This window comes from Brassica rapa, chromosome A07 (assembly GCF_000309985.2).
Source record: "Brassica rapa cultivar Chiifu-401-42 chromosome A07, CAAS_Brap_v3.01, whole genome shotgun sequence".
Classification (NCBI taxonomy): Eukaryota; Viridiplantae; Streptophyta; class Magnoliopsida; order Brassicales; family Brassicaceae; genus Brassica; species Brassica rapa.
Genome location: NC_024801.2, coordinates 1,008,914 through 1,033,627, shown reverse-complemented (window position 1 = coordinate 1,033,627; position 24,714 = coordinate 1,008,914). Strand labels below are relative to the sequence as shown.

Sequence of the window (24,714 nt, the reverse complement as noted above, 5' to 3'; positions counted from 1 at the left end):
TTTATGTTTCTCTTTTACTTTCTTGTTCCGATCTAATATATTTACAAGTATTAATATCACCTGATTTCAACAATTTTTAGCTCGTAATCTACAAAGTAAAATGAAGAGAGACACTTTAATTTGAAATGCACTAATAGATCATATATGCATTGCGAAAATCATTTTATGGAATAATATGGTATTTTGTTTGAAGTTTAATACTAATTAAGTTATTTTTATTTAACTTTTATATTTTAATAGAATATTTTTTTTAATTAATATTGTTGTAGTGAGTTTATATATGTGTTAGTTATTTACAAAAGTTTTATGAATTCAAATTAGTTATGAAAAATTTAAGATCCATTTTATAAAATACAAATAGTTTTAAAGTTAAGTTTGAAGTTTTGCTTTTGGAGAAGAACATCTTTAAACTTTAAATATAGAATTTTGGAAACTTCAAAATAGAGTTCTTTTTGGAGATGCTCTAAGGGCATCTCCAACCCCACTCTATTTTTTCCTTTAAAATAGAGTTTAGAGTAAAAATGCTTCAATGGTACTCTATTTTCTACTCTATAATAGTGTAAACCTATTTTTTACTCTATATTGAGAGTAATTTTTTATTTTTTGTTCATCACTCTATTTTTCACTCTAAAATATAATACAATTGGAGCAACATCTAACTCTATTATAGAGTTATTCTATTTTAGAGGAAAAAATAGAGTAAACCATTGGAGATGGTCTAACCACGTATATAGGCTGGTGACTGGTCCAATTAATGGTTACGTGGTCCGAAGCAAAAAGTTGGAATTATTATGTGGTCTTTATGTAAAAGATCATTCATTCAAAAAAATAAAGATCATTCAGTATCATGATAAAACAATAATATTATCTTAAGTTCAAAGTAACTATCATTTTGGAGTTTTTACTAATAAATATTTTATAATTTGTCTAGTTTACCTCTAAATATAAAAATAACTTACAGTATTTGATTATAAATAATTCTTAGTTCTCTTATTTTCTATTTAAATTATTATTTCATTTGCATATATAATAACCATTTCGTATTATCACATGCATAATATAATAACGTTTGAGCGAAGAATACATACATCTACCAACTGAAAAATGCAGCAAACCCATTCTTACATTATTGAATTTCAACAATGCCTAAGACCAACCGTATAAACTCATGTTTAAGAAACTAAGTTGTTTTGGCTTAGTGGTAAATTAAAAGGGTTCCAGCTGAAGCTTCTGGTCTGGTTAATTTATTTTGACCACCTACGCATGCATGTTATATTGATAGATAAATTGCATATCCAGATGCAAAACCTAATGGAGTTAGTCTTTGGACGTTAAAAATCTTTGGGATCCCACAGTTATAAAAAACACATGTTTAAGAAACCAGCCACCAAATAAAATAATTGAAAACTTTGTAAGTTACTTTATAGTTTATACTTTTTTGTCTTTAAAATACCTTTCCGAATTTCAAACTCTATATATTTTTGAACAGATTTATATAAGTAAATTAAATCAGTTATGTCAAAATAATACAATTAAATCATTAAAATAGGTCTATGCAACAATAATGTGCATTTGAAGGTTCTACACATGTAATGCCGTCTTCGCTCAGTGGTAGAGCGCGTGACTTTTAATCCCGTGGCCGTGGGTTCGATCCCCACAGACGGCGCCCTATTTCTATTTTTATAATATAACAGAAAATGTTTAGAAAATCTATCTATACTATTATTATAAACTAATATAATAAAATTTCAAAAATAAAAACATTTTTTTTAAAATAAGATTCTTCTTATGTATATTGGGGTGATTGGTTATACTATAACTGTAGAAATTTTATTGTAGAGTTTATGTTTGATTTAGCTGTAAATGGTGTAACTTTAAAATTGATTGTTACAACAATATATTTTCTACAGCCAAAATGATGGAGCTTTAGAAAATAAGGTTTTTACAGCCATTTTTTTTATTTTTTTTTGAGGTAGCTTTAAAAAGAAGATAAAACTTGATTTGTGATTTAAATGTTGTAGATTAATATTAAAACTAAAGTCAACTCCTACAGCCCAATCAATCACCCCCATTGTGTCTGTGTATCTAGAAATAATAGTTTCAGTTATAAGAGTTAAAACTAAGATATTAAATAATTAGATATTAATCAAGCAAAATTATGTATAAATATATTTTCTGAAATATTTAAACAAATTTTATATTTAATATTATATTTATATTCTATATTAAATAATAATTATTATAAATTAATACAATAAAATTGTCAAAATGAAAACATATTTTAAAAATAAGATAATTCTTTAATATACTGTGTTGTTATTTGAAAATAATATTTTCTATTACAGAAAATAAAAACTAAGATATAAAAAAAATTATTATAAATGTTAATCAAGCAAAATCATTTGTATAAAGATATTTTTCTTTAAAAAAAATAATATGTGAGTGCTTAAAATTTCACCACAGTAATAAACATATATATTCTTATGAAAAACTTTTTCATATATATATATAATTTGATAGTTTATTTAAACTTTTTGAGAACATAAATAGTCACTTATTTTGCTGGTTTTTGAATTAATACGACATAAATTAATAAATATTCATAAGAAGATTATTCTCTCTCTCTCTCTCTCTCTCTCTCTCTCTCTCTCTCTCTCTCTCTCTCTCTCTCTCTCTCTCTCTCTCTCTCTCTCTCTCTCTCTCTCTCTCTCTCTCTCTCTCTCTCTCTGGATCTTTCACAGAGACGAGGTGATGAGAAGCTTTTTTGTTTAGATCATTCTATCTAATCTTTTTGGTTGTATTATATCTTTGATCTTTAAAATTGATATGTTGTTCCACTTTGTCGGATTATGTTGGTTCGCTTTGTCGGGTTCAACAAATGGTCCAGCTCGGGCATTGTTGGCTCGTCCATGACCACGTCATGTTCCTCTTACCCCACGGCCACCTCGTACAACTGGCTTGACGTCACAGATGGTTGTTCGAGGTGTCCGATTCTGCTCGTAAAACCACTCAGGTTACCCATGAAGTTGAAAACACTCCCTGACCTCATGACCCTGACGACGTCTGTGTGTGTGCAAGAGAGTGTGGATCGATCACGAAACATTGTCCACTTACTGAAGAAACTTGAGAAGGCATGTCTGTTTTAACAGAAAATCCAATTTTCTCTATTTTTGCCACGTCTCTGTTTTGTGAGATGTTTTTATTGTTTTCTTCTCTGATGACTCGAGAATGCACTTGATTCAACAAAGGAAGCGGATCTTCGCCTGTGATAGTAGAGCGTATGTTGCTTAAACGAGGTAAATCAAGTCCAAACATGAACTTATGCTCTCGATCATCATCACGCTCCTTCTAAATATCAGCAGCGGCTTCGCATCGACATACTTTCAGGGTGTTGTAGTTATGTAACTCTTCCCATAGTTTGGTGAGACGTCCGTAATACATGAGCACTGGACGACCATCTTGTTTTCAGGAAGCTATCTCGTCCCTTAGCCTTTGCTTTCAGACTCCATTCCCTACTGAGAAGCGAACCCGATGATTTTCCCGAAAGTGTCACAGCTTCAGATTCATATGAGACTCTGGATCTTATCTTCGGATCGATGGCGGTGCGAATCTATCCAATGCTCATGGAGTTCGCGGCCAACCACATGCTCAAGTTCGATTCAGCAGATGGTTTTGTAAGTGTGCCATCAATGAAACCGAGTTTTTGTTTTGCTTGTAGAGATTTTCTTAATTCAGTTGCCCACTCAGGGTAGTTGTCTTCCTTCAATATCACGGATGAGATTAACGCACTGGGACTGTCGGAAGGATTAGCTGAAACATGGGTTTATTGCAGTAGAAAAGGTTGTTCCTGTTGGTCCAGACATCGTTAACAGAAAAGAGAGAGACGACGGCGGCTTGTGAAAGCTTTGGTTGTTTTGTAGCGGCGGCGGTGGTTCTGCAAAGCAACGGCAGCGGCTTCTTTAAAGATGATTAGGTCAAAGGATTTTTAGGCTCTGATACCATGTTAGATTCAAGTTTATTATGGGCTTCCAACTTAAAACCAATTAATGATAAGTAGATTGACCCTAACCCTTTATATACTAGGGGCGCCTTTATATACTAGGGGCGGAGCTCCGCGCAAACGCGGGATTGTTGACAATTAGATGTGTAGTAATGCTTTAAAAATTTGTTATAGGAAGTGTTGTGGAGTGATTTGTTTGTTTAGTTGCAGTGGTTTATAATAACAAAAATTAGATGTAGTTGTTTAGTTGTAGGGGGTTGAGAGCGCTTGTTTGTATGTATGAAATAGGTGATTAGCTGTGGTTTACACTTAACCATGGCCGATTTAGTAGGGTAGTAGTTAATTTAACTGTTTATAGTCTAGTTTGTATGTTTTAGATGTAAAACAAAATCTTAGTGGGTGTTATTGGTTTTGGAAGTTTAATGGAATCTTATAGAATTTAAATCTGAAAATAAATCCACTGTTATTCAATTGGGATTTGATGAATGTGAATTAAAATCCAGTGTTATTAGATTAAGAATTTGTTAAATATATTTCATAGGAATTGAAATCACCTGTTATTCAATATCCAGATGAATTTTATTAGAATTGAGTTTTAATGGATTATGATGTACTTTTCATAAAAAATAAGGCTAAACCAAATCCGAGACTATTAGAGTTTTATCCCCCTCACCTAGGGGTGTTCAATCCGAATATCGGTTCGGTTTAGGTTCGTTTTTTTCGGTTTTTGGTATTTCGGTTAGAAAAATATAACTACAAATCTAAATCCATATTTACTTTGGTTCGGTTCGGTTTATATACCGTCGGTTTTCGGTTTATTCGGTTTTATACCAAAAAACATAATTATTTAGTTTGAGATCATATTATATGAACTATAAATATAGATGATAAACTGTTGTCATTTTAACTGAGAGAATCCTAGACTGAAATCATACTAATCTCTAGACCTATTAAAATTCTATGTTTAGCCACTTAAGAAACCTAAGGGTGGCCAATTAAATCGCAGCTGTTAGCAATAGATTATTTAATTACACGTAAACAATATCAAATATAATTGTGTTCGTCATGTAATACTTTATTTTGCCCAAAACCCCTTTAAAGAAGTAAAAGAAATCCAAGTTTCTCTATCAATTTACAAAATTTCTAAAAAATAAATTTTGTTTTGCTGTTCTTGCATAATCTCGTAAAAGTCCAATCAAGATGTATAATGTATCTTATCACAAAAATATATATAATGTATTAGCACCTGTAGATCGTCAATTACCAAAGAATAACATTCGAACTGAATCTTAGACATACCCTTATTATATTCACTAGATTTTTTAACCGCGCTACGCGCGGATAAGATATTATATGTATTTTTCAATTCTAAAAAATAAAGTATAATATTGTATTACATTATTTAAAGAATATAAAATAAGACTACATAACATAAATATATTTTTAAAATTTTTTTTGTGGAAATCATTATGTTGTTTGATTGTTGTACTTGATTCACATATTTGCATAGTTATTTGTGATAGATGAATAACTATATTTTTATTATCAGTAAATAATATATATTTATTATATAATATAAGAAAAATAATATTATTAACTTTTAAAACAAACTTGTCTTATGTGGGGACTCAGTTATAGACATATCATATTCGATCGAGACATTTTTACAGTTATCAATCTTCTTAACAGTCAAGAAACAAATTTGAATATCAAAACAATATCTCATACGATCTCTTTGTGGAATAACTGCTCTGAAGAAATTGAATTTAGGCATCAAAAAGGACTGGAAATGGATGTGCAGATGTGTTATCTAAGTCAGCTTTACAAACTCCTATTCATAGTTCATATATTATTTATGTCCATCCTATTTTTTTGTCCATCCTTTCTAAACATCTTGAAATAACTGATGCTAATTAATAATAAATTTTTGGCTGGCAAAAAAAAAATTAAATTTGTCTAATTATCGCTTAATTTGTCTAACTAATATATATGTATTTCTAAATTCTAAAAAATAATGTATAATATTGTATTATATTATTTAAAGAATATAAAATAAGATTACATAACATAAATATATTTTTTAAATTTTCTTTGTGGAAATCATTATGTTGTTTGATTGTTGTACTTGATTCACATATTTGCATATATATTTGTGATAGATTAATAACTATATTTTTATTATCAGTAAATAATATATATTTATTATATAATATAAGAAAAATTAAATTATTTACTTTTTAAACAAAGTTGTCTCATGTCGGAGATTCGGTTATAGACATATAATATTCGAAGGAGACATTTTTACAGTTATCAATCTTCTTAACAGTCAAGAAAAAAATCTGAATATCAAAACAATATCTTATACGATCTCTTTGTGGAATAACTGTTCTGAAGAAATTGAATTTAGGCATAAAAATGATTGGAAATGATGTGCAGATGTGTTATCTAAGTCAACTTTACAAAGTACTACTATTCGTAGTTCATATATCATTTAAGTCCATTCTTTTTTAAACATCTTGAAATAACTGATGCTAATTAATAATAAATTTTTGGCTGGCAAAAAAAAAATAAAATTTGGCTAATTATCGGTTAATATTTTATTAATATTATCTAAGAAGCTTTCAATTGATATATCATAGTTTAATTTTTATTAGTTTTTTTGTTAATTTTAGAGTTTTTTGTATTTAAGATTTTTTTCCATATTAAGCTGATATTTCTTTCACATAATATATATATATATATATATATATATATATATGTCATAAAAATTACCATCAAATCAGTTTTACTTATTTATTATTTTGTTTTTAATGAAATACACTTTTTAAATAATTTAATTTAAAATAAAATTATATATTAATTTGTTTTATTTTAACAATTTGATTGATTTAATTAATTTACTTTGGTCGATAACTTAAAAAGTTTTCATATGAATCGGGGAAAGCAAGCTTATGTTGTTATATTATATTTATTTGTGTATATGGAATCTATATATAATGCTAGTGTAATAAAGAAAGAACACTATTTTTTGTAACTTCAAAAAGATACATTATTAAAATTTGAAATTAATCAAAATTGAATAAAATGGTAATTAAATAAATCTAATTGTTTTTTTTTATCTTGTTTAGTTGGATTCTCATGAAAAAAAATCGATAGGTTAAACAAACGTTTCAAAATTTGTTGTGTTATTGTTTTGTCTATAAATTACAAAATTTATTGAATTGATATATTTAATTATTGCACCGTTAAATAATATTTTATTAAGATATTAGAGAACTATGTTTTGAGTTGTTTTGTCAAAATTGTACAAAAATCTATACTTTTTCATATTTGTCACGAAAATTTATATGTTAAACTTACTTTAACAAAATTCTCAATTTTGTCACGAAAACAAAAATCTATTCTTTTTCATGCTTGTCAATGTTCTCACACTTTAAAAGAATATATTAGCTTAGTCACTTACTTATTTTTTTTTACAAAACAAAGTATCGAAGTCTTGAAAATTGAATCCATATTATTGTAAATATACATAAGAGTTTGTGATTACATATTTAGTGATTCTTGTATATGTGTCCAAGAAAGTTTCAATGGCTTAGTGGTATATGTCCTATATTTATGTCATACTAACGCGGGTTCGATCATTTCCTTTGTATTGTTTTTTCATTTTTTACGAAAAAATAATAAGATGACAGTGGCAATTTCGGGCTTTTTGATTGGATGATTTTTTGTGCCTACGTGGACACTCTAAGAGGAGTTTATATCCTCCTTTTAGTATAGTATAGATTTTAGAGTCATATTGTCAACACAATCATTTATTAAAAATATATTACATGTTCAAATAAATGAACAAAAAAGTAAAAATGCTTCTACCATCAAATAAAATAATCAAATCTGTAACTAAAATCAAAGCTTGAAATTTTGAAAATAAAAATATGAAACAAAACAGAAACATGAAAGAAAAGTTTTTCCACTCTTCCATATTAGTGTTCATTAAAGTCATGTTTTTTTTACAGATAAGAAAAAAGTTATTAAAATTTTCCATTAATCATTGTCCATCAAATTTATAATCTTCATATTAATTTAGTGAAGACTAAAATAAAGCAAAAAGATCAAAAGAAGACTTAGAAAATAAGATGTCTGAATTGCGATGTATTGTTATTTAGTTGTAGTTCAAGTGTTTTACAAATTAAGGTTCTTTATTACTATAAAATTATGGTAATAGTTATTAACACAAATTTAACTTATATAACAAATATATTTTCATGTACTGTTATAAAATAGATACATGTTTACATGTTTCTACTTTTAATCGGTTTTGTTCGGTTTATTCGGTTTAATCGGTTATATACCAAACCATATCCAAATCTTACGGTTTTTATAAAATTATATCCATTCGGTTTATATGGTATATACCAAAACCAAACCATATTGTCTATTTCGGTACGGTTCGGTTCGGTACGGTTCAGTTTTACCATATTGAACAGCTCACCATATATGTCACGAGATGTCTCCATCAATACCAAATAGTCATATGTTGTAAGAATTTGTATTTTGTTATCTCTCTTTGAGCGCACGTTGAATTCTTTTTTAAAAGATTTTATATTACATGTCGAATCACATATGTGATCGATATAGTATAACATAGTGTACATGAGTAATTAGTATGTGGATTGCTAACATTCCTAATCTATCACTGACTTTCTTAATGATATGAAATACCATTAGTATTTAGTAGCATACAAATAAACACGATGGAATTTAACAAAATCTTTCAAAAAAAATTCAAGACCAGTGATCCTTTTGCTTGGAACTTTCTTCTTCCTTAGGGTTATCCACAGGTAAAAACCCTTTGATTAAAGATTTTTAGTTTAAACTAAATTTACTGCAATTGTGTATATATTTAATACTTAATTTTTAATATATTTTTGAATCATCGTGATAAAAAAAAAACTTTTGAACTCGTAACTAGTTCCAAGGTCCAATGATAATTAATTAACTCTATATACATAGATGATTTTATTTGGTAACAATCGCACAAAGAACAACAACTCCAAGCTTGTAAGACTTTGACATTACAGAATGTTAATAAAGCAGATTAACCGAGACCTGAGGATTCATCTTGGAGAGGAGCGTCGTCTTTGATGCACGGTGGTCTAACAATGATAAGTCCATACTCTATAGCTTCTTCTGAGTTGAACCTTTTCAATCTGCTCAAATCTTTGAAAATCTGTATCATCATCATTGTTTAATTAATTTCATCATAATCAGCATATGCACTCAGAAGTGTCAATTATTATTATGACAACAAAACTAATCCTTTTCCGCAGGCTGTCCTGTATTTTGGCTAGTTAGTTGAAGAGGTAATCTCTTATCCTTGAAAGCTCCTTTGCTTCATTTTGAACATCGTCAGCCTGAAGGAATTTTGCAAGTGTAAATATAGCTTTACCATGTTACTATAAGAGAGGAAAACTATTTTTTTATAGTCCATAAATCAGAGAGATAAGCAGCTTATACCTGCACCAGCTGACCACGAGCTGCACCAGCAGCCGGGCCGGCCCTGACCTAAAGCTGGGAAGCAGGTACTCTAGGCGCCAAATTAGGTTAACAATTTAAGGACATCAAAATTGCCAAAAGTTGTATATAGTCTATTGGTTCTGCTGTGCAATAATTGGTAACAGGTGCATGGTTCGAATGCAAAGGGCCGGGCCTCCAGGTGACTGGAGAGCGATCCTTAACAATGGCATCGCAAACCGTTGATGCTTTCACAAAAAAACAATAATTTAACTTCAAGTTCCTCAGAGTCTAGCTAGCATATAAGATCAATTTGGTTTCCACATGATTCAAAAGAAAGTGAAATAAAGAGTACCTTTTCAGCGGCAGCAAGAAGAAAACCTGCAAGGTTTTAGGCAAGCCCAACACAATGTGTCCCAACCGGACTTTTCAAGCTCTTCATTGTATCATAGCTAGCTAAACTTGGAGTTAGCTACAGAAAAAAATATAATTTTTTTTTCAAGTTTAGACAAGTGTTGTAAGCAAGTAACAAAAAAAACTGTGAAAGAGAAACTCACATCACCGCCAGGTCCATTAAGGTACATATAAATCCTCCTGGAGTCATCAAGAGTATCAAGATACAACATAGTTGCTAGTATATTGTTGCTAAACTCTTCATCAATGTTTTGTCCATTGAAGATCACACGCTCTCGATACTGCAACAATATAATCAAAGATTGCATTTGTTCTTTCTCTCAAAAATAATGTAAAAGTTGGATATACCTAGGGAAGGCTATTGCCAAGTGTCTTCCTCTCGGTTTCTGTAGGTGTACCTATAGGCATCATCTTGACCCGTGACCAACTCGCTTTCCCTGTTCTGCAATAACACAAATCACAAAGCTAATGAACCGAGCACATTCAAAGGCAAACCTATTCCAAAAGAAGAACATTGAGAAATACCTGGATTTAACTCATATTCAAATTCTGTTGCCCATTTTGTCAAAAAGCCTGAACACAATTCCGACAAACAGTTGTAGTAACATTAAATAAATCACTTCAATCGTAAGGGAGTAACCATATTCGATTTAAAGGCAGAAACTTTCAAAAAGATTAAGAAGAAAAAGGAACATACTTGTGGATTGAGGCTTCAAGCCAGAGTAAAGCTTGATGCTACAGCTATAAAAAAACATATAAACAATCATAATCATGTTATTTGGAGAGAGAGAGAAAGAGTTTCGACTTGTATATGAGCTATAAAAAAACTCCCATGAATTCACCATGCTTCTTGATGTTTTTGGAGTTCAAAAACAGAGCAGGCGAGCAACAATGAACTGTGAAGATCTACCCAGTCGGAGAACATCGAAGGCGGATTGCGCAACAACATCGGAGGAAGACATTTTCGAAGGATCAATTAATTGAGAGTGATTGTGAAGATTCATCACACTCGCAATACTCTCCAATCATATATAAAAGGAAGGAAACGAAGAGGTCGAAAATGTTATTGGGTTGAATGAGAATCACACTAATTAAGGGAATTTAGTAGGATATGTTGAACCTCGTTGAGCGTTAAGGAAGGTAAAGAGTTTGAAAGAAAAACTTCAGACTAAGTTTAAAGAGACGGTGAGGTTGAAGAAGAGTCGAAGAACGAAAAAACCTACTGAAAAACAAAAACAGAGTTTGGTTAGATAACCAAACATTCTTTACGAGGCTGATATAATAATTAACCGAACAAAATTGCATGGGCTAAATATTAAACCAAATACAGAGAAAGATAAATAAAACCAAACTAATATTACCATCTATATTATTTTTTACGAAATTATTTTTTGCAACGGAGCATTCACGCTAAAAGTTAGAGAGTTTAATATCTATATTACCCTTAATGAATATATAAATAGTTATTTTAATAATTAACTATGTATAATTGACTACACTTTACACATTATTTTGACAGGTATTTTGTGGGCAACTTGATAATTACATGTTAGACTAAATAAAACAAAGACTTCTAATAATTCAAAACAGTCAAATAAACCTGTAAAATTAAATTTATAAAACAGTAAGATAAATATATGTATATATTTATCACGTAAACTAAGGAAATATTGTCTTTATCTCAATTTGCTTCTGTTTTAAGTTACGAAGTTATCCTAAAATTTGGCTTTTTAGTTTATTTATTTTTGTTTGAACAAAAAACAAAGTTTATTTATTTTTGTTTTGTGTTTTCAGTTTGTTTTTGATAGTTTCTTGCATGTTGCTGGTTTGAAGAGGTAAAAATAATTGAAAGAGAAGAAAGTTTATATTTTTAATTTACTTCATTGCGTGAGATGATTGATAGGTGATTTCTCATAGTTTTTAGATTCCTTGATGTTCAAAAAGATGAAAATTAGACAAAAAAAAAACAAAAAAAAATTGAGACTAAAAATATAAAAAAATAATTTAGCATGATAGTTTTAAAATTTATAATTTTCGTAAAATGATCATGCTCGCATGTGCGGGCCAAACACCTAGTACGACATTAACTAAATAGAAAATACCAAACAAAAACCAAACAAATTAAATGTGGGCCCCACAAACTGACGATGTGGATGTTCTTAGAAGAGAGAAAAGTTCCTCCATTATATATATGATTACTTATGGTCCTACTAAATTCCTAATATGAGATACTTATCCATAATATCTCTCATCGAAATGATGACTCTTATCGGTCAGAAATTTTAAAATTTTAGGACATTTATACTCGGTCGAGAAAGTTTAATATGACTTTTATACCCAGTTTAAAAGTTAAGTAGAGAAATTATATTAATTAGGAGTTTAGGGTATTTAGGTTTTAGGCTCTGATACCACGTTAGATTTATGTTTATTATGGGATTTCAACTTTAAAATTGCGTGAAACAATTGGTGATTGGATTGACTTTTTATTTCTATCTATACTATTATTTGCGAAGTAATTTTTAGCAACGAAGCTCTCACGTTGAAAGTTAGAGTGGTTAATATCTATATTACCCTGAATGAATTTTGTGTATATATATTAATTATATAATCAAAAAAGAATTTTGATTAGTAATATTAACTTTTTAAAACAATAAGATAATTCTTATATATTGTGTTGTTATCTAAAAACATATTTTCAGTTATAAATTTTAAAAATAAAATATAAAGCAATTAATAAATTTTATTAATTTTGTTATATGTTTTATTTAATTTTTTGAAAACATAAATAATAAGTTATTATGCTGATTTTTGAATTAAAAAAAATAAACTAATAAATAGAGAAAAAGACCAAAATAGCATTAAATCAAGTTTTTGTTCCCAAACTAGCACTCAAGGCCTAAAGTCACAAAAATAGCACTCAAGGGGTGGGGTTTAGGGTTTAGAATTTAGGGTTTAGAGTTTAGGTTTTAGGGTTTAGAGTTGAAAAGTGAGGTTTTGGGGATAAGATTTCAAATTTTGAAAAATAAAAAAAAATTAAATTTTTCAAAAAATAAAATGCTATTTTGGTCATTTTAGTTTTTGAGTGCTATTTTTTTTTTTTTTTTGATAAAATGTAAATTATATTACCAAAAGAACATAGTTACATAAGCTTAAAAGCCTAAAACTCCTGTGGCCCAAAAAAAGATAAAGAGCCAGAGAAGTTAACGTTCCGAAGAGAAAACCTATTAGCCATAAACTTAGAAAAGTGCTATTTTGGAGATTTGCCCTAATAAATATTTGTAAAACAATTAAGCGATTTTTAGTATTACTTAATGTTCCATTGAATTTTCGACGTGTGATATTTATCCCTAATTCTTGGCAAGCCTATTTTTGTTGTGTCTTTAATGTTTTCATCTTGTACGCTTTCTTCGCTGATTTAGAAAGAGTTCTTCTCATCTTGTATCCCTAATTCTTGGCAAGCCGATGACTTTCTTCCCTAACTGCGGAAACCTTGGCATTGAGAGATGCCATGACCTCTGCTCTGCACTGCGGGATTAACGCTCTCCTCATCTGTTCTGATTCTCAGATTCTCATTAACTTGGTAAATTCAAGAGGAAGACATGTCGAGATCACAGTTTTCCTCAAGGATATTCAATTCCTATTTACCCTCTTTAATGTTGTTGAGTTTAAGTTCATTCCCAGACTAGATAATCATAAAGCTGAAAAAAAAAAAAAAAAAAAAAAAAAAAAAAAAAAAAAAAAAAAGATAATCATAAAGCTGACCGTGTGGCCAAACATGCTCTCTCTTATGTAACCGAAATATTTATAATTTGAAGCTGCTTTACAAAAAAAAAAAAGAGTTCTTCTCTACTTACTAGAGATGAAATCCGGTAAGAAGCTTTAAAGGACCTGATTACAGAGCCTTGTCGGAACACTTATCCATAAGGAAAGCTTCGTCTCATCTGGAACTGCAACGAATCATCTTAGCTTGTACAAATCTTGGACCTTGATCGTTAAAACTGAATGTATAATTATGGGCTTGATCTTGCTTGTTTACAATTGCCTTTATGGGCTTATAATAAAAAAGTTCACAAAAAAAAAAATTACGACGAGAACTTCTGACTCGTTCACAGGGAAATGGGGGGGGGGTTTATGAAACACCAAGGAATCCAGAGGAAAAAGTACTAAATAGTACTAATGTTAGGGACTAAAAACTAATTTAGTAGAATTCTTACCCGGCCGGTTTAGAGGGAACTCTTCTCCTCCTTGCTCATCTTCTCCCACCACTGCGGTGTTCTGCAACCCGAAGAATCATCAGAAGAAAATGTACGGAGACGCCACGAATTGGAACGAGGATGAGTATAGAGAATCAATCCTGAAGGAACGAGAGATTCAGACTCGTACCGTCTTTCGAACCGCCTGGGCTCCAAACCCCAATCCGGACGCCTTTGTCGTCGCTTCCAGCGACGGAACCCTAGCTTTCCACTCGATGAGCTCGCTTGTTTCCCAATCGGCGGCGTTTGGGTACTCGAAAGGCGAGGACTTTATGGTGGCTGCACCTGAGGGAGTGGTTAGGGCACACGAAGGGCCCGCGTACGATGTCAAGTTCTATGGCGAAGACGAGGATGCTTTGCTCCTCAGGTAGATCTAAATCACACTGTTCGTTAATTCAAAGCTCTGGGATTGATGTGGAATCTGGAAAATGCTGTAGTTGTGGGGATGATGGTAGAGTTCGAGGATGGAAATGGAGAGACTTTGCTGATTCTACAGAGAACCTTGTCAAGCCATTGCTTGAATTGACTAATCCACAACACAAGTGAGTCTTCTTCACTTGATTCTACTACCTTATCAGCCTCTGTTACGTGCAGATGTTAAAGCTACAAGGAGTGTATTAGGGTGCGCATTGTTAGTAGTTCTGTGTACTAGTGTCAGTCTCCGTAGTAGTTCTATGTAGTGTTTTGATAAGACTCTGTTGAACTGATGTAGAAATGCTTATAGTCACCATTGTTTTTCTGTTCTCATAGAGGTCCTTGGGGTGCTCTTTCACCAATGCCAGAGATCAATGCCATTTCTGTTGATCCTCAGGTTTGAACTGTATTTCTATATAATAGTTTCACCTTGATGATGTAGTGTTGTGCTTCTCATTATTTGCTTACAGATCTCCATCATTTTTCGTTTATGATATAGTCAGCAAGTGTATATACGGCTGCTGGTGATTCTTGCGCATATTGTTGGGACATGGTATGTATTTTATCGTGCTGAATGTCTACTGCTGTATTTACAACAACAGATCTTAACTTCCAAGAATCATTTGTTGTAACAAACTTTTTTTTAGGAAAGTGGTAAAATCAAAATGACCTTCAAGGGGCATTCAGACTATTTGCATTGTCTAGTTTCGCGTAGTTCTGCAAGCCAGGTAATGGTGTTTCGATAAATATTATTTATTACAAGTTCAGCTTGCTTCATATCACGTTTGGGGTTTTGTCTGATCCTACTAAGTCTCTTGCACCAGATATTGACGGGTTCGGAGGATGGGACGGCAAGAATCTGGGGTATCTTTCTCGTGCCTATTTCTATTTTCTCCTGTAATTTAATTCATCTGCGATTTAAAAAAAAAAAATTGAAATCATTTAAGTCTTCATGTTGGTGCTTGGGGAGTTAATGCTCCTCAATTTTGTTAAATGCTTTCTCAAAACTCAGTTCATAAGCCCTGTGTGTTTCTCAACCAGATTGCAAAACAGGGAAATGCATTAAAGTGATTGGTTCCCAGGAAAAAAAGTCCCGGTTTCGCATTAGTTCTATCGCTCTCGATGAAAGTGAAAGCTGGTTGGTAAGATTTAAAGCAAATGGAAAACTCATTGTATGTTCCTTACCTGATCATTAAGAAGTTTAAAGACCTGATTGTCTCCTATTTTCAGGCGTGTGGACAGGGTAAAAATATAGCTGTATGGAATCTTCCTGCCTCAGAATGCGTATCAACAATATCCTCCCCTGCTCATGTACAAGATGTGATGTTTGATGAAAAGCAGGTAAGCAGAACTAGATTAAAATCTAAGCAGTGTAATCTAAATATTGGGAGGCTCAATAGGCTTTTGTAGTATCAGTGCAGCTAAAATTGATAAACAGAACAAAAAAGATATACTGATTTTTTTTTGAAAACTGGAAACGCTGATGAATCCATAGTGTTAATTCCTTTGAAATGGTAGAACATTTTGTTTTGTAGCGTTGTTTCAACACAAACTAACGAGTATCAGACAAACAGATATTGAGTGTAGGAGCAGAACCACTTCTAAGGCGTTTCGACTTAAATGGTGCTTTGCTTTCTCAAATTCATTGTGCTCCTAGTTCAGCATTTTCAGTTTCTTTGCATCCAGCAGGAGTAAGTTTCTTGTCCTTTTTCTCAACACGTCTTTCTTTTCATCCCTTGTCCTATATTTAGTTTATTTTCATCCAAGCCTCAACTCAACAAATCGAAATATCCAGAGATAAAGCTATGTTATTGTTGTATATGCTATTGCGAAGTTGTTTCCTCTTTTAGGAGTATAAGCTCTTGGTGTTTAACCCTTCGATCCAATGCTTGTGTATATTAAAGGTAGTTGCTGTGGGAGGCTATGGAGGTTTGGTTGATGTCATCTCTCAATTTGGAAGCCATCTCTGCACGTTTCGTAGTAGCTTATTGTGAATCTCTTTGCAGTTTCTCGGTTTGGCCCAATAACCCTAAAGAGGTATTAAAATAAGCTTTTTATTAGCCTTTCTTAAGTTCTTGCCCCTGGAAAAGAGTACAAGATTTCATCCGTTTCACAAATGTTCAGTTGTGGTTAGTGGAACTGTAATGTTTTTGGTCCGGTTCGGCTTGATTTGACTTTAGACCAAATTATTGGAAAAGGTCCGTGGTTCAGTAGTTGGTGTCGAATGTGAACTCTTTCTAACGCAAGGCTATTGAGTCGGTTTAGTCTGAATCTCGTATGAATGGGAGAAGCTTAAGACACTTTCCTTTTGACCTTTAATTTTTCTGCTGAGTCCTATCCTCTTAGATAAGTGTGACGAAAACATATTTTAACCATTTTATAAGAAGACCAAGTTGACCATCATTTAATGCTAAACATCTTAAACAACAAATAATCGTGTACATTTTTATTATTTGGCTACATAACTTTTTCTTTTGATATAATGCTTTGAAAATAGAATACATAAGCATTTAAGTGAATCAATAAAATATCTTATCTTCTTTTGAAAAATAATTATTAGCAGGAAGAGGATAGATAGTCTGGTGATAGTGGCAACATAATTTTGTAAAGAAGATATAGTTATTGTAAAGAAGATATTTTTGATTTGTCTACTATATATCATCATTAGTCAAAAGAAAATAAAAACTCCCAGGTATAAGTTCATTAGCATTGGAGGTGCTTGAATTTCTTATCATTAAATTTTTTTAAGAACTTGAAAAAATAAGAAGTAACAAGATGAATTTAAGATTGTTAAACAATTCAGTTACAAAAAAAAAAAAAAAAAAGATTGTTAAACAATTATGGAAAACATCTAAAACTATGTGTCAAGTTATGAATAAAGTTTTCTTTGTTTTAAAATTTTAATGCAATTAATATTTTACAATTATGAAAGTCATATAAGATACCCAAACCAATGATACTGTGTAAAAAAGGCTAAGGTGGTCAAAGGTAGAGATTTAAGATTTGAAAACAGTAAACACCCATGCATGCCATTGTTTTCACTGACAGTAACAGTCTCTCAGCCCATTATTCCTTGTTCCATTGGTATTTATTGTAAATATTTTTGTTCCTTTGCAGTAAAATTGCGTTCATTCACATGATTGTGAAACCAGCCGTTTCTATTCAAATATTTAAAACAGAATATAATATTTCCAAATCGATGAAAAAAATAGTACAAATCACTGATGAATAACATCCAAAATCCCAAAGTGTGAAAATATATTCAAAAACTAGAAGAAAAATAAACAAATTAATTATGTTTGGGACTTAAAGAAAATAAGAAAATAAAATATCTCCACCGCTATTCAGTAAAGTCTTCCGTCACCATTGTTGTCATCTTCCTCGCTTTGTCTCTCGTGATTCTCTTTCGAGGAAGGAGACACGATACACCGATTCATCAGCTTCCCCGTGCCATTTCCTCTTTTCAGCAATCTTCCTAGAATCCACTTTAAGATTCCTTAGATTCACTAACAACCATCCCTCTGCATGCGTTTCGTTTCTTAAAACCTAACTCTTTGCAAATGGAGACTTTGGATTCTGGAGGCGTCACTATGCCGACGGAGAACGGTGGTGCCGATCTCGATACGCTTCGTCACCGGAAACCGAGATCGGATTCCTCCAACGGACTTCTTCCTGATTCCGTAACTGTTTCCGATGCTGACGTGAGGGATCGGGTTGATTCAGCTGTTGAGGATACTCAAGGAAAAGCCAATTTGGCCGGAGAAAACGAAATTAGGGAATCCGGTGGAGGCGGCGGAGAAGCGGGGGGAAACGTGGATGTAAGGTACACGTATCGGCCGTCGGTTCCAGCTCATCGGAGGGTGAGGGAGAGTCCACTCAGCTCTGACGCCATCTTCAAACAGGTAATCAATCTTGAGCGGTGCGGGATAGGGGATAGGTGCGGATAGACGGTACAACTGCGGTTTAGTTTTAACAGTTATAAAAACATATAGTATATATGTTATATGTACAGATTTTTGTTACTGCGGAACAGAGCGGTTAGAAACATTCGAAGCCTAAGGAGAATTTCAAATTGACTTCTTAACTTCTTGACTTGCATTTGAGTAATGTGATTTGTTTTCATCATGGCAGAGCCATGCTGGACTGTTCAACCTGTGTGTAGTAGTTCTTGTTGCTGTAAACAGTAGACTCATCATCGAAAATCTCATGAAGGTTTGTCACTTACTTCTTTCTCCTCTTCCTTGAAACGTATGAGACCTTCCTTACCTTTTGTTCATCCATGTAGTACGGTTGGTTGATCAGAACTGATTTCTGGTTTAGTTCAACGTCGCTGCGAGATTGGCCGCTTTTCATGTGTTGGTACAAATGCTTCTTCTTTCTTTGTACATATAGTGATTCAGATTTTGTTCAAGTTTTGAACTTTATGTGGCAGTCTCTCCCTTTCAATCTTTCCTTTGGCGGCCTTTACCGTCGAGAAATTAGTACTTCAGAAATGCATATCTGAACCTGTGAGTAAACTACTGTCTATCCTTTACTGGGTTGTTTGTTGAGGACAAATTTTTTATCCTGAACAACTTATAAGTTTCTTTCTGAAGGTTGTCATCTTTCTTCATGTTATTATCACCATGACCGAGGTCTTGTATCCAGTCTATGTCACTCTAAGGTGAAAATTAAGCTGTGATACTCTTTTTTTGTTAAAGTTTTGTTTGCTGACTAGATGATCTTGAAAACGGACAGGTGTGATTCCGCCTTCTTATCAGGTGTCACGTTGATGCTCCTCACTTGCATTGTGTGGCTGAAGTTGGTTTCTTACGCTCATACTAACTATGACATAAGAACCCTAGCTAATTCATCTGATAAGGTAAAAGAAGTGATATAATATTGGTCACTTGCATTGTGTTTTACTATTTTGACCAGACACTGTTGAAAACTTTAGGCCAATCCTGAAGTCTCCTACTATGTTAGCTTGAAGAGCTTGGCGTATTTCATGCTTGCTCCCACATTGTGTTATCAGGTAATCTGATGCGTCTTCTGCTAATTGTATCATACATTATTTTTCATTTGCAAAAGTTTATAGTCTAAACCTTGCGTGTGTGCTTTACCCAGCCGAGCTATCCACGTTCTCCTTGTATCCGGAAGGGTTGGGTGGCTCGTCAATTTGCAAAGCTGATCATATTCACTGGATTCATGGGATTTATAATAGAGCAAGTGCGTTTTTAACCTCTTTCTATTTTAACCTTTCCTTGTGAAAATCATTTTTTCTGCATTTTTGCCCGCTTGATCTCATGTTCTTTTGGTACTTCTTTGTTGCAGTATATAAATCCTATTGTTAGGAACTCAAAACATCCTTTGAAAGGGGATCTCTTATACGGTATTGAAAGAGTGTTGAAGCTTTCAGTTCCAAATTTATACGTGTGGCTCTGCATGTTCTACTGCTTCTTCCACCTTTGGTAAGGCCGCAATCCCCTCCTCCTTTAACATGATTTTCGTTGACGAACACAAAAGAAAAGGATATCTCATCAAGAATTTGATAGTATTAGTTTCTCAGAGTCTGAGAGTGTTAATGTCAGTTTCTGACCACAAATCTTTTGGAATTGTTCTTGTCCACAGGTTAAACATATTGGCAGAGCTCCTCTGCTTCGGGGATCGTGAATTCTACAAAGATTGGTGGAATGCAAAAAGCGTGGGAGATGTGAGTTTTCATTAATCTTGTCTTACTCAAAAATCATATGATGTTTACGTTACTAACCAAAAATTCATGTACGCACTGTCTACCTTTGTCAGTATTGGAGAATGTGGAATATGGTATGGTTCTCTTCTTGAAACATCCCCTTCCTTTTTGTATAAAAAACAGATTAAAAAATCTTATTGAGATCTTGTTTTTTTCTTACAGCCTGTTCATAAATGGATGGTTCGACATGTATACTTTCCGTGCCTTCGCAGAAATATACCGAAAGTGAGTGTAGTTAATTGCGATGATCGAGATTGTTTTCTGTGCTTCATAAATTTAACCCTCCACTCATTTTTGTTCCAGGTACCCGCTATTATCCTTGCTTTCTTAGTCTCTGCAGTCTTTCATGAGGTATAATACATACCTTCCACATTAACCCTGGCTCTAGCTATTGAAATAAAGGCTAACACTCAAAAGTATTGTTCTTACTTATATTCTCGTGTGTTACAAATTTCCTTGCAGTTATGCATCGCAGTTCCTTGTCGTCTCTTCAAACTATGGGCTTTCTTGGGGATTATGTTTCAGGTATAAAAGAATTAACAAAATTTCCTCAGTCAGTTTTCACAAACAATCTTGAAGCTTCTCTCACCTTTAGTTACATTTTCTGATCATGCAATGTGTGTTTGAGTAGGTGCCTTTGGTATTTATCACAAACTATCTACAAGAAAGGTTTGGCTCCATGGTATGCTCTCTAAACTGGAAAAGTAACTCTTTTGTTTTCTGATGGATAGTCAGTCCACTTACACATCTTTAACTTATCATGTTGAAACTTAAAAAAAAAAACTCTGTTTTTGGAATGTGATGATTAGGTGGGAAACATGATATTCTGGTTTACCTTCTGCATTTTCGGACAACCGATGTGTGTGCTTCTTTATTATCACGACTTGATGAACCGCAAAGGAAAGATGTCATAGATGTGTATGTTCTGATACTAAAACAGGGGAAAATGTGTGTTTTAATCTTCTTACAAATTGTCAATTGAAGAAGGAAAGAAAAATAAAGTGTGTATCAGCAAAAGTTTTGGTAGTGTTACACAGACTTAGAAGAGAAAGAATCATGTTGAGTTATGTTTCTCTTTATCCTCCTTGTCTGTTCACTTGATCTGCTGCTTCTTATCTTTAACAAGAAGCCCATAAAGGAAAGTGGGTTTAGATGTTGGATTTTGTTTTTCTGTTTTTGGAAATTTAGGTTTTTATTGTTATATCAAATCTAGTAAAAAACTTTGCTGCCTAGATTTTTTTTTTTTTTGGTCGAAAATCTAGTAAAAACTTTGCTGCCTAGATTTCTGAACAAGAAAAAGACGTAATGTGGTAAATGCATGGGGATTGTATGAAAACAAATCTAGTTGAATGGTGGTCCCATTTGTTAAAATCTAGTTGAATGATGGAGTATATGTATTTAAGGTAAAAAGATCTTAAATTAGAATATATGTTTAACTGTTTAGGACCTGAGGGCCTTGAACTATAGCCACCGACTTTCTTCTACATTTAAATATATTTCTTTATTTTCTTTTGTCAGCATATTTTAAAAATATCGGCTTATTTTAAAAATCAGTGGAAAGGCAAGACAAAATTTATTGGAATGGCACTACAATGAAAATAGCTTGTATTCGGTTAATTCAGGTTATTGGCTCAGCACTCATTTACCTACTAATCAGGTGATCCTACCGGTCTTTGGTGATCCACAACTTAAACAAAAAATATAGAAAAACAAAATGCCTCTTAAACTCAAGCACTTTGTCTGGAAACTGCTATCAAAATCATTGGCGACAGGAGATAATCTTCAACGATGACATGTTATACAACAGCCAATATGTAAGTGTTGCTGTCAGGACGTTGAAACTGAACTTCATCTATTCTTTCAATGTCCTTATGCAAAGATGGTATGGAGGGGATCAAGAATTTCTAACATGACTATTAACGGTCAAACAGCGACCTTTGAGGAAAGAATGGAAGCTTGTTTCTCATGTTGTACACCGGGAATGACACATCTACAAGAACTACCTTTCTGGATATTATGGAGGTTATGGAAGAGTAGAAACCACCTAATTTTTCAACAGAAGCAGATACATTGGAAGATATTGATTCAGTTAGCAAGGAGTGATGCAATGGAATGGAAGGATAATACTTGGGAGAACTCAGGATTCATCAGACTGGGTAATGTTTCTTCATACAGTAGATCAGATCATAAGTTTTGGAGAAAACCACCGGATGGATGGATAAAATGCAATGTCGATGGATCCTTCCTTAGGAATACAGTTGAGAGTAAAGCTGGTTGGGTATTGAGGTATGATAGAGGCGTGTATATGGGAGCAGTTCAATGTGTTGGTAGAAAAGTTCAGAGTCCATTGGAAAGTGAAATGCAGGAAATACTCATGGCAATTCATTACTGTTGGGGCAAAGGATACAAAAAGGTGATAATTGAAAGTGATTGCAAAAAAGCTATTGATATTCTACAGAACAGAGCTCTACATTTTGATCTATATAACTGGACAAGAGAGATACACTGGTGGCAATCAAAAATGCAGGAGCTAAAAATACAATGGATTCCTCGAGAAGCAAATGGTGTAGCAGATAAATTGGCAAAGGGGCATAAGCCTGGAGCGCCTTCTTTCGTTTTTCATTCATATGTCCCAACTTTTGTTTCTTCTATGCTACATGCTGATTATGTAAACTCAAGGTTAATTTAATAAAGAATGACGTTATAAAAAAAAATCAATTTCACAGTAGAAAGCTATATTTAAAATATCGGATTACTATCCCAAAATTCGAACTTTCAGTTTTGCCAAAATACATGAAACAAAAGTTATTCAAAAATGTCTTCTCTTACCCCTAAAACAAAGAACAAACAGTAGTACAAATTTATTTGAGAATTCGGCCAAAAAAGACCTCAACTTTGCACGAATTGGCAAAAAAAACATATGAACTTTTAAGCTCACCAAAAAAACACCAAACTTTCATTGACTTTAGAATTAATTAACAATGTTTTCGCTGACTTGCCAATTTAGCATGCCATCAACAAATTTAACAGAAATATTTGACATCGTTTATGTTTTCGCTGACTTGCCAATTTAGCACGCTATCAACAAATTTAACAGAAATATTTGACATCGTTTATTGTTGGCGTTAAGTGAAACGACGTCGTTTTCAAATGAGATGAAACGACATCGTTTTACATGATTTGAAATTAAAGATATGTAGACCCCTGGATTCGAAACCAGGTTGGTTGGTCAAATGGCAAGGTATTTTACCACTGGGCTACTGACACTTTTAATGTACTTACTAACATGTTTACTTTTATTTGGTACATATTAAATATAAAAAATTCTTTAAAAACTTAATAAGATCTTTAAAATTCCAAAAAAATTAATAAAATAAAGAAGATTTTTATAAAATTAATTTAGAAATTAAAATTAAAAATAAAATTTTATTTTTCTTTAAAAAAAATAAAAACTCTTCCAGAATTTTCTAAAAACTTAAAAAGATCTTTAAAATTCCAAAAAAATTGAAAAATAAAGAAATTTTTTATAAAATTAATTTTGAAATTAACATAGAAAATAAAATTTGATTTTTTCGTTTCAAAAAATAAAAAATCTTCCAAAATTTTCAATTTTTAATACATTTGCTAAATGTTGAAATTAATTATACACACATAAAAGTTGATAATTGTAACTTTAATTTTTTGCATTTTATTATAATTTTTTTAAAAATTGTTTTTTTTTTAAATGAAAATTTTGGAAATTTTTTGATTTTTTAAAGAAAAAAATATTTTAATTTTAATTCAAAATTAACTTTATGAAAATTTTGGAAGATTTTTTTATTTTTTTTAAGAAAAATAAAATTTTATTTTTAATTTTAATTTCTAAATTAATTTTATAAAAATCTTCTTTATTTTTTTAATTTTTTTGGAATTTTAAAGATCTTATTAAGTTTTTAGAGAATTTTTTGTATTTAATATGTACCAAATAAAAGTAAACATGTTAGTAAATACATTGAAAGTGCCAGTAGCCCAGTGGTAAAATACCTTGCCATTTAACCAACCAACCTGGGTACGAATCCAGGGGTCTACATATTTTTAATTTCAAATCATGTTTCATCTCATTTGAAAACGACGTCGTTTCACGTAACACCAACAATAAACGATGTCAAATATTTCTGTTAAATTTGTTGACGGCGTGCTAAATTGGCAAGTCAGTGAAAACATCTAAACTATTAAAACTGAAGTACAAATAGTAATTAATCTTGATTTTTCCTAAATAATTACATACTAGGTTAAGATCCGCGCCTTGCGCGGAATGAACGTTATATATATAAATTATTTTACATATTATATGTTTCTAATCTATTATGAAATAATAAATATATATTAAATAATTAAAAAGTCAGTAATTA

General features: G+C 31.9%; 2 protein-coding genes, 1 long non-coding RNA gene and 1 other non-coding gene across 9 annotated transcripts; 3 read left to right on the top strand and 1 right to left on the bottom strand.

The window, feature by feature from the left end:
• The first annotated feature begins 1,594 nt into the window (after positions 1-1,594).
• Positions 1,595-1,666, top strand: TRNAK-UUU. The gene has a single exon. It is a non-coding gene; the product is annotated as a tRNA-Lys (tRNA).
• A 7,270-nt stretch (positions 1,667-8,936) lies between these two features.
• Positions 8,937-13,936, bottom strand: LOC103828300. 6 transcript variants are annotated; one of them, XR_004449290.1, is made up of 8 exons: positions 13,780-13,936; positions 10,623-10,666; positions 10,451-10,498; positions 10,274-10,367; positions 10,069-10,206; positions 9,867-9,983; positions 9,515-9,759; positions 8,940-9,411 (listed from the first exon to the last, which is right to left on the bottom strand). It is a non-coding gene; the product is annotated as an uncharacterized LOC103828300 (long non-coding RNA). The 6 variants fall into 6 exon arrangements; XR_004449288.1 differs by lacking the exon at positions 13,780-13,936 and adding an exon at positions 10,768-12,587 and having other exon boundaries at positions 8,937-9,411; positions 9,515-9,983; XR_625233.2 differs by lacking the exon at positions 13,780-13,936 and having other exon boundaries at positions 8,937-9,411; positions 10,623-12,576.
• Positions 13,937-14,038: 102 nt separating this feature from the next.
• LOC103828298 (THO complex subunit 6) lies at positions 14,039-16,913 on the top strand. Its single transcript, XM_009103908.3, has 10 exons — positions 14,039-14,545; positions 14,616-14,720; positions 14,929-14,989; positions 15,092-15,145; positions 15,240-15,320; positions 15,417-15,456; positions 15,634-15,734; positions 15,823-15,933; positions 16,167-16,283; positions 16,497-16,913. Exons 1-10 carry the CDS (start codon positions 14,229-14,231, stop codon positions 16,584-16,586), a joined length of 1,077 nt encoding a protein of 358 aa, XP_009102156.1. The 5' UTR covers positions 14,039-14,228; the 3' UTR covers positions 16,587-16,913.
• A 920-nt stretch (positions 16,914-17,833) lies between these two features.
• On the top strand, positions 17,834-21,526 carry LOC103828297 (diacylglycerol O-acyltransferase 1). The gene is made up of 16 exons (XM_009103907.3): positions 17,834-18,494; positions 18,724-18,804; positions 18,878-18,951; positions 19,025-19,100; positions 19,188-19,255; positions 19,330-19,453; positions 19,529-19,606; positions 19,699-19,800; positions 19,906-20,042; positions 20,203-20,284; positions 20,377-20,397; positions 20,486-20,548; positions 20,627-20,674; positions 20,786-20,848; positions 20,955-21,005; positions 21,133-21,526. Exons 1-16 carry the CDS (start codon positions 18,153-18,155, stop codon positions 21,235-21,237), a joined length of 1,515 nt encoding a protein of 504 aa, XP_009102155.1. The 5' UTR covers positions 17,834-18,152; the 3' UTR covers positions 21,238-21,526.
• The last annotated feature ends 3,188 nt before the right edge of the window (positions 21,527-24,714 follow it).